Here is a 9,487-nt window from a genome sequence, read left to right on the forward strand (position 1 = left end):
TACTTTTGTGTCTCTTTAAGATCACAAGAGAAACTTAAATGGCAGCTTCGTTTTGACTGCCTATAAACCAAGGGGGAGGTTAATATGATGCCTTTTAAAGTTGACCAATCTGACACATTGAGGGTTAACAGATCTTCTTTTATCCCTGCCTTTTATTTATTGTGCATTAGGGCCAATAATAACATTCAGGATAACGTATTACTATAGCAAACAGCTGAACGAATGGTACAGTGAGAAGAATCAAATTGTATTATAATAGTAGATAGAGTGATTCAGATGCAATGTAAAAAGTGAAAGTACTGAAGAGTTCATTGGAACGCTTGTGAGATCCAACACCCCATATGAGTTCTGTGCATCTGTCAGTTTGAAAATAGACATGCAGCCTGATGCACCTAGCACCGGGGCCTTACGTGTAGTCCTCCAGGGCCCGGCCCTGCCAGAGTGTTAGGATTTCTCTAATTAGCATATAATCATGCAATTAACATAGTGGAACACTGAGTAATGTTAAGTATTATCATGAAAACCTGGCACGTCTCGGGCCCCCTGAGAGAGGGAGTTTGATATCTCTGACCTGGGAGTTTAACTTAAACTTGCTTTTACCATGTCAGGCTACGATAACAAAGCGTGGACCGGCAACCCACATATCGGTCCAGTTAAGGCTAGTCGCCCTGTTGTGAAACCTCTTCTAGAGAATTGTGTACATTTCTGGAAACCCAATCTCCAGAAAGATGGGCTGCGCTAATTTGTTCACTACCAGAAATGTGTAATGTCCGTTATGGAACACTTGTTCTATGAAGCCTCCTTTCGATGGTTTTACGTACCGTATTTGCTCGATTATAAGACGAGGTTTTTTTCAGAGCAAATGCTCTGAAAAATACCCCTCGTCTTCTAATCGGGGTCGTCTTCTAATCAGACCTCAAATAGAGGTCTGATTATGAGACTAAGATCCAGATCCCCCGCACCGCTGCAGGGGACCTGGATCCTCCTGTCTTCCCCCCCCCACACACACACACACTTACCGGTGCTTCCTGCTGTATTGCCGGGGCAGCGGGTTGACGTCTACGCAATCCGCGTAGACAAGGTCCGCTGCAGCCGGAAGGAGGTGTGGCTAGCAGCGGGGGTTGTCTGCGTCCGTCGCGGATACCTTCCCCGACTGTCAGAGATCAGAGTTCCCCGGTGCGGGGAACTCTGATCTCTGACAGTCGGGGAAGGTATCCGCGACGGACGCAGACAAACCCCCGCTGCCAACTCCACCTCCTTCCGGCTGCAGCGGAAGGAGACGTCAACCCGCTGCCCCAGCAATACAGCAGGAAATTGGAAGCACCGGTAAGTGTGTGTGTGTGCGTGTGTGTGTTAAATGGGGGCATAGGGCATTTCTGGAATGCCTTATACCCCTATATGCCACTCTGGCACTTAGAGGGTTAAAAGGCATATTATGGGGCAGAGTGGCATATAGGGAGGTATAAGGCATTTCACGAGGCAGAGTGGCGTTAAGGGGGCATTTAATAGAGCACTCTGCCTCCTGAAATGCCTTATACCTCCCTATATGCCACTCTGCCCCATAATATGCCTTTTAACCCCCTAAATGCCAGAGTGGCATATAGGGGTATAAGGCATTTCTGGAGGCAGAGTGCTCTATACAATGCTTTTTAACTCCCTTAATGCCACTCTGCCTCCTGGAATGCCTTATACCTCCCTATATGCCACTCTGCCCCATAATATGCATTTTAACCCCGTAAGTGCCAGAGTGGCATATAGGGGTATAAGGCATTTCTGGAGGCAGAGTGGCACATAGGGGGGTCAAAAGGCATACCATGGGGCACAGTGGCATATAGAGGGTTAAAAGGCATATCATGGGCCACAGTGCCATATTGGTGTGGCAAGCCTGGGGGCAGATGTGCGTAACTGGGGGACAGGTTGGAAAATACAAGGAAATAAAAACAAAAAAAATATTTTTCTCAATCATAGCTTTTATTTAAAAAAATAGTTTACATGAATTAACATTTACTGGTAAAACTTTTTTCCTTTAGGGTCGTCTTATATTCAGGCTTTTTCTTTTTTTCCTATGTTAATATTCAGATTTTGGGGGGGTCGTCTTATAATCAGGGTCGTCTTATAATCGAGCAAATACGGTATTTTACCAACTCTGCTCCAATCGGCTGGGTTTTCCTCAGGGCAGGATGGTGTTAGCACTTCAATATTTGTGGGATAAAATATCAGGAAAGATTAAAAGATCTCAATATGTTTAGCTTTGAAAAGAGAAGGGACAAGAGAGGCCTTATAGAAACATTTAGGGATTTAACAAAATATGAGGGAAGGGTAAACATTATTTTTCCCTTAGGACGCAGTCTAAAATTAGAGGGCCGGATAGTTGGAAGAGTTGCTTCATTTTAGTGGAAAAGTCTCCCAGAAGATGTGGTAGATGTTAATACGGTAAGGGAATTTTAAACATATGAGATAGACATATGGTTATCCCGACCAAAGGCCTAATAAAGTTTGAGCTCTCCTAGAATGACTGAATGCTCCTTATCTGCTGCTACAATCTTATGGAAACAAATAATTTATCTATGTCTTTTGTTTGTGAAGTTACCAACGAGATACACAAACTCCATTCCTGCAAAAAAAGTTACCGGATAGAATAGGGAGGTCAAGCTTGGAGTCGCCCAGGAAAGAGAAGGAGATAACTGTATAACTAAGAGATAATGAAATAACTAATACGAGATAAAGAAATATTTGGGGCAACCAAACTAAACGGCTCTAAACTGAAACTCTCTGGACTTCCAGGTTTTAGATTGTTTTTTAAGTGCTGTTTGTCTACAAACGATGGTTTTATTGTAGTGTGTGTGTGTGTGTGTGTGCGTGATAGACTGCGATCCTCCGCTGCAGGTAACCTTTGTATGTTCGGATGTGGCTGCAAGCCCACATAGGATAGATTCATCCCCAATTTGTAGCATTCTCTATGGTGCTCTCTGGAGAGAGCTGAAGGAAATCCAATATAATGGTTCCTTCAAATGCAGACCGTCCGCCAAGAAAACACAAGGAAAATACCTATTGTTAATCATAATAGAAAGGAAACCAGTGTGACAGACACCCGAAAAAAAAAAAAAAAATTATGCACATCATTTAGTAATATTATAAGCTGTTCACTACAAACTATTTGCCAAGGTGCATTCTATTTAAATAATATGGATTTAATATATGAGCTATTTGCATATATGCCAAAAACAAATGTGCACCAAGATACATTTTAAACATAACTTGGAAAAAGATACTACTTTTTTTTCTAATGATTTGGATTTGCTGGCAACCCTCTCTGTCTGAAACAATTTAGATCATTCTTATAGCTCTATACTGAATACTTAAAATACTGCGTTGTTCCACTGATGGTGGATGAGATCATCTCTGCATTGCTGTTTGTCAATGAAGGCATCAGCAAGATTGTGGGACATGTTTATCCCAGTAGGAATAGTAATGGGATAAGATGGGGATGGTATAGACATCCTGGGTGAAATTAGGTAATGAACCCCAAACTGACCTCCACTAATAAATATATATATATATATATATATATATATATATATATATATATATTCTAGCATAGTATAGAAAGGAGGACAGGCAGTATAATCCATTAATAAAGTCCCACCCTTTAATTTAACAAATGTGGGGATAACATAAAACCTTTTAATGAGCCACTAAACCTTGAATTATTTCCAAGTTCCCCATCTCATTGAAATCCGTTTATTTCCCATGATAGGCATCCTGTAAGCTCATTTCTCCGGCTATTGTAACAAGCAGCACATACCGGCTTCTTCGCTGTTCACGTGATGAGATACAATTTGTGTTCCAATTCAATAAGGGTTTACATCAGAGCACACTTTACTGAATGATATACCAAGACCCACTTACCTTTGGTGTGACCTGGCGCACCCTTCTCTACCCCTCTATGTGCATATGAGTAAAAATATACACCATATTCACCACAATGTGCCTCCCAGCCTCTAACATAGTAACAGATATAAAATGTGATCATTAATTAAAATGGAACTCTTGCAGTGAAAGGTCCATTTGGCACTGTCTGTCTTCAATTTTGTGGTGTCTGATGTAATGCATGCTTTGAAAGGTTATTACTTTGTGATCATCGCTCAAGCGAGTGCTGGCGTATTCCTGAGGCTTTAGTGGAAGAGATTGACTTCTGAAGGCCATATGTCTTCGCGTGAGATTGTTTGGCAAAAGTGCCCTGCATGTTTGATTTCCAAAGTGACAAGGCGTTGTATATCTTCAAAATAATACCTCGGTTACATGAGATTACTTAGTCTAAATGATGAAATCCTATACATGCTGTTTTTATTTTTTAAATTTCCTTCAGACATCAGTGATTTATGGACCCAAATAAATGCCATGTGTTCACAGGTTCCTTTCATTATGTATCAAACGGAGTATTTTGTCTTCATATACTATTCTTTTACCTTTTTAAGTCTAAAACAAATATGTCTGATGACAGCTTTCATGTGCATGTTACAGCATAGTCTGCGACTGCTATTGTTTAAAGCCCAACGCAGGGGATTTCAAGGTTTAAGTGCAGTAAAAGCTCCATAAAATGCTCGTACTCCTCATCTTTTACTCTGGCGTCCTTAGTGGTGGATCAGGCTTTGAACCCTTAGGCTGCAGTAGGGATGAGCAGCAAATTGCTGATCAATGTCTGGTCCGTAGGGGATCAGATGATTTTGCTTGATGTGCTGAGGTTAAGAATCCAACTCGGCTGTCACAATGGAGTGTGGAGTGTATACATTTAACCGCTTAGTCAAGCAAGGGGCCCTGCCTATTCTTGCAGTCCAGGAAGACAACTGGGTCGTAATATTTTGTCATAGTGGGAATGGAAAGGTAAGGTGGGGGCAGGTTTGCGATGAACCAATGGAATAGACAACTGTACACGGACGTTCTATTTGTTTTGGTCCTGGTGTTTACACTTCTAACGCGTTTATTATAAGTAACATATACTGTCACATATGTAGATTGACTTGATTTGTATTAATGATTTCTTTAAAACAATGGAGTAAAGGCTCAGGAGTGTAATAGAGAGAGGTTCCTTATATAAGGCGGCTAGGCATGTAAACTTGCCAGCAAATTAAACAAGCTTTTTGATATACAACTTTTATTGGGTACAAATCCATTGGGAATGAAGGCATTGCACGTTATTTGGGACTGTGAAGAAGGACCTGGGCAACAATCCACAGGCCTGGTTGCTCAGTAGGGTTTTGGTTTTCTTGTTTTCTTGCTTAAAAATGGTTTGTTTAATTGATTGTATTGCACATCAATAGATATCACAGAGATATGTATACCGAGGAAGCCACTACTGGTTGGTGGCCCTAACTTTTGTGGTGGTCTTGTATAACTGGAATCTAAATTATATAAAACCCCACCTTTGTATTCATTATTTTCAAACAGATTTATGGTTATTCTGCACTGTGAAGGTTTGAATATTTATATGTATATATATATTTATAAGTATATTTATATATATGTACCCTATAAGGATACTAATTATCTATATGCTGCATAATTTTGGAAAATACAAAAATGTTTGAACAAGAAGTATGTATTAAAGGGGTCTATACACTAAAAGTAGAGTTGAGCGTTTCCAAGAGAGTAATTTCCCCACACTGACTACATTATGAAGAACCAAACACTGTCAAGGTTTCTCAAGCAAGAAGGGTTAAGGTGGCCATATATAATGCATGATTTAGGGTGTGCGAAGACCATGAAGAAATCCCACTGATTTAACTATACACTATACAGGGCTGACCAAGCTCTTCGTGGAGCACAAGTTCACTGGGGTTGGAACTTCATAATGGACAGTGACGTCAAGGAGCTAAAACACAGCTCTCATCTAAACTCTCCTAGGTGTAATAAATACATAGTATTTTTAAATATGGAGTTCAACAGCATATTGGCTTTTTATGTGATCTGTTGATTAATGTAAGTTCTCTTTTTTAGGTTACAGGGCTATGATCACCGCTAATAATCCAGGTCATTTGTAGGTGTTAACAGTCCTGTTCAGTGCTATTTGAGTTATCGAGTTAGTTATTTGACTCTTGTAAACTTGATGTCTGGTTCATGTTCCTTCCAGCATCTGTAAAGAATTACATTGTCTGTGCTGGTATAGTATTGTTTTACTAACATGCATGAGTGACAGAATTTACCGGAACTTCCAAAATGCAAAACAGTTTAACGCATGATTTATAAGCACTGCTTTTATTCCCTGTGGTCTTTTAAAATGTATGTATAGAACTCCTTTAAAGGTTACTTGAGGCATTTAACATTGTTCGGCTTTTTTTCTTTTCAGCATTCAGAATGATCCCTTATCCGCTGGAAAAAGGTCACCTTTTTTACCCATACCCCATCTGTACAGAAACAGCGGACAGAGAATTACTGCCATGTAAGTGTCACAACGTTGTTTAACTGAACTATAAGGTAATGCTTTCCAGGTGCTTTAAGATATGGTGCTGTACTGAATTTCTCCCAAATTCGACAAGGTTGGTTGTGGTGTTTGCCCTGAGGGAGCATTGCGAAATAGTTTGTATGTACCCCTTTTTCCTAACAGATTTATACTTTTTTCTTAAAGCTAGTGTCTCAGATCCTTATTATACACTCTGGGTTGACTATATAATAAACTTAAAAAATATCAATAACTATAATGCTCTAAATCTGTACATCGCATGTATAACACTAGATCTAGTGTCCGAATGGAAAACCAGAACTATACTAAGCCAACCAGAAGAAGGTGCTTCTCAAAAGGGTTTTAGACTTCTTGTGTGGCACATAACAGCATCTGTATTACCCATTAGTCTTACCTAAACTCTTGCGGTTATTCTGAAACCATAGAAAATGTGAGACTGAAATTAAAGTTTTAAAACGAATAAAACACAAACTGGTATGAGTGCCAGCCAACCAAGGAGAAGTGATTGCTGGGAATGTGCTACCTACAAAGGAATACGTCATTGCACAGTAATTAGACTTTAAATACTAGAGGCACAAAACGTGTGCTTTCTAGATATTTTTTTTTATTTCCCCATAACTGACATACTTCACCTCTATTTTACAGAGGGGGGGTGTTAGATCAATGGAAGAGCCTCTTAGCTTAAATGGTAGAGACTAATACAGCAAGGGAATTAAAACATGCATGGGGTAGGCAGCTATCCTGAATCTTAAACAAGACCAAAGACTGATGAAGGTCTGAGTCTCTACATCAGAAAAAAATGGGCAAACTAGATGGGCTGAATTGTTCTTATCTCCCATCAGTTTCTGTGTTTTTTCTTTTCTGACAGCTTGAATAATTTCACAGCATCAAATTCAGTTCAGGAGAAAGTTAATGTTTTCAGGGCACCTGTGTGGTAAATTTCTTTTTCATCAGCTACCCAATAAATCCCACTTCTTTGCAGAGAGCATCTTTTTAATACTAAGGGTTGGTTTTGATTGATTTTTAATGGTTAAGGTAGCTCAGTGCTGCACACATGCAGTCATCGAGGAAATCTGTGTATCCCTGGCTGAGAAGGTGTAGTTCAGTTCTTGCAGGCATATCATTTATAAGTTAGAGTTACACACACTCTATTCTCGTTCAAGAGCATTGTATTCTTCATCACGCCAGAATCCTGTGCTTTCTAAAGCCACATCTTTTGTTTCCTCCAGCATTTCATGAAGTTTCAGTTTACCCAAAGAAGGAACTTCCTTTCTTCATCCTATTCACAGCTGGCTTGTGCTCTTTCACAGCCATGTTGGCCCTCCTCACACATCAGTTTCCAGAACTCATGGGAGTGTTTGCAAAAGCAGTAAGTATAGCCATGCAACATGGTTAATAAGTAGCCTTTACTGGAACTTATGTGTAGAGCATTTGTACTTTATTACAGGTAAAATCCATCCTTGCGATGCCTTAGATACTGATTTGTAGATTTGTGGTGTATAAGCATTTCCTGCATAGACATTTAGGATGCACATGACTACAAAACAGTTGCAGGAAAACTATATAAAGGCAATATATCTGAACAGTTCCCATATCACAGTGGTGTTTGTATTTCAAAGTATTTTTAAAGACCTTTGAATGCTTGGTTTATTTTTGTGTTCTGAGACAGATGAAAATTGACCGTTTCATGTCGGTATGCCCTTAAAACATGTGGCAAGAAGCCTATTAGGACTTACTGGTACACCCTGACTTAGCCTGATCTCCGGTCTAGCAGCAATCAGTCTGGACCCTCCACTGGCCGCAGAAGTGGCCAGTACAGTCATTTAAGGGGATTGGGCATTCCCTTCCAGTAGGTGTCACTGCTGACACCCACCACAAGTTCACTTGAGGACAGGAGAGACCGCATGGCATTTCTAGACCTTGCGGCATTTTATAGACATATTGCGATCAGCAATCAGGCCTGTGGAGGATCAGCATAGACCAGGATGACAAGGAAAAAAAAATCACCCCCCCAAACACATTATACCCATATTAAAGAAAAGGGGAATCAAAGTTTAAAAAACCTATGGTAAAAATGACAAAACATTTTGGTTATAAAGTTCTAAAAAACACTCGGGCATGAAGGGGTTAAAATAGCTGTACCAACACATGACCAACAGTTACTCCCATCAAATGTTTTGTATTATGTGCCTGGCTTTACTGTTTTCTGTCATTTTGGATTGAAGTACTAATGCATCTTCTGTTTTTCTCTCCCCCCCCCCAGTTCCTGAGCACTCTTTTTGCCCCTTTAAATTTTGTAATGGAGAAAGTGGAAAGCATCCTTCCCTCCAGCTTGTGGCATCAACTCACCCGGATTTGAGACTCTCACATCACTACAAGACTGCCATGACCTCTAACCTGCCAACAACAACGCATGATCAAAAGGGAACAGTTAATTAAAAATGAATGGACTGTCTGTTCTCATATACAAACTGTTTTTGTTGCAAAAGACAAAAGAAAAAAATGTTCAGTTCAATTTTACTTTGCCTTCAGAAAACACAACTAGTTGAAGGGAAAAAAATAAACTTTTGTGTATGGCGAAAGGAAGTGGTCCTTGCTTGATGAGGTCTTCCATTTTAGTAATTGCAGATATTAAAAAGTCTCAGTGCATATATTTGCTTGTGCATAATGGTACCTCATCCACACTTTACAGCCCTGCCCCACAATCTAAAATATCCCTCTTATGGAGCCAGTACCCCACTGTCTCTCTACAAACTGTATTAGGTGAGTATTTTATTTATTTAATTTTAAACAAAAAAAAAAACAAGGGTAGCTCTAGCCCCTGGGCAGTTTCCTAAAGGCGGTGGGGATCATAGAACCCAATATTCTGTGAATGTGTACTCCAAGCAGCAATGGACTCTGCCACAAGGAGCTCCCTGTACACCAACTCTGCTCCTAGACTATTTGAAGGTTTCTTAATGCAGGTTTTCAGAGACTAACATTCTACTAAACAAGACTGGGTAATAACGAATGCCACATATGATATTT

General features: G+C 40.0%; 1 protein-coding gene across 1 annotated transcript in view; it reads left to right on the top strand.

The window, feature by feature from the left end:
- LOC149302801 (suppressor of tumorigenicity 7 protein homolog) overlaps nucleotides 1-8,819 on the top strand; it is a 62,426-nt gene extending 53,607 nt beyond the window's left edge. The window contains exons 13-15 of the mRNA XM_089481939.1: nucleotides 6,347-6,439; nucleotides 7,690-7,829; nucleotides 8,724-8,819. Coding sequence (XP_089338065.1) covers nucleotides 6,347-6,439; nucleotides 7,690-7,829; nucleotides 8,724-8,819 — 329 coding nt within the window. The remainder of the gene's footprint in view (nucleotides 1-6,346; nucleotides 6,440-7,689; nucleotides 7,830-8,723) is intronic.
- Nucleotides 8,820-9,487: the final 668 nt, after the last annotated feature.

This window comes from Sceloporus occidentalis, unplaced genomic scaffold (assembly GCF_023333645.1).
Source record: "Sceloporus occidentalis isolate IW3139 unplaced genomic scaffold, rSceOcc1.0.p SCAF_17, whole genome shotgun sequence".
Classification (NCBI taxonomy): domain Eukaryota; kingdom Metazoa; phylum Chordata; class Lepidosauria; order Squamata; family Phrynosomatidae; genus Sceloporus; species Sceloporus occidentalis.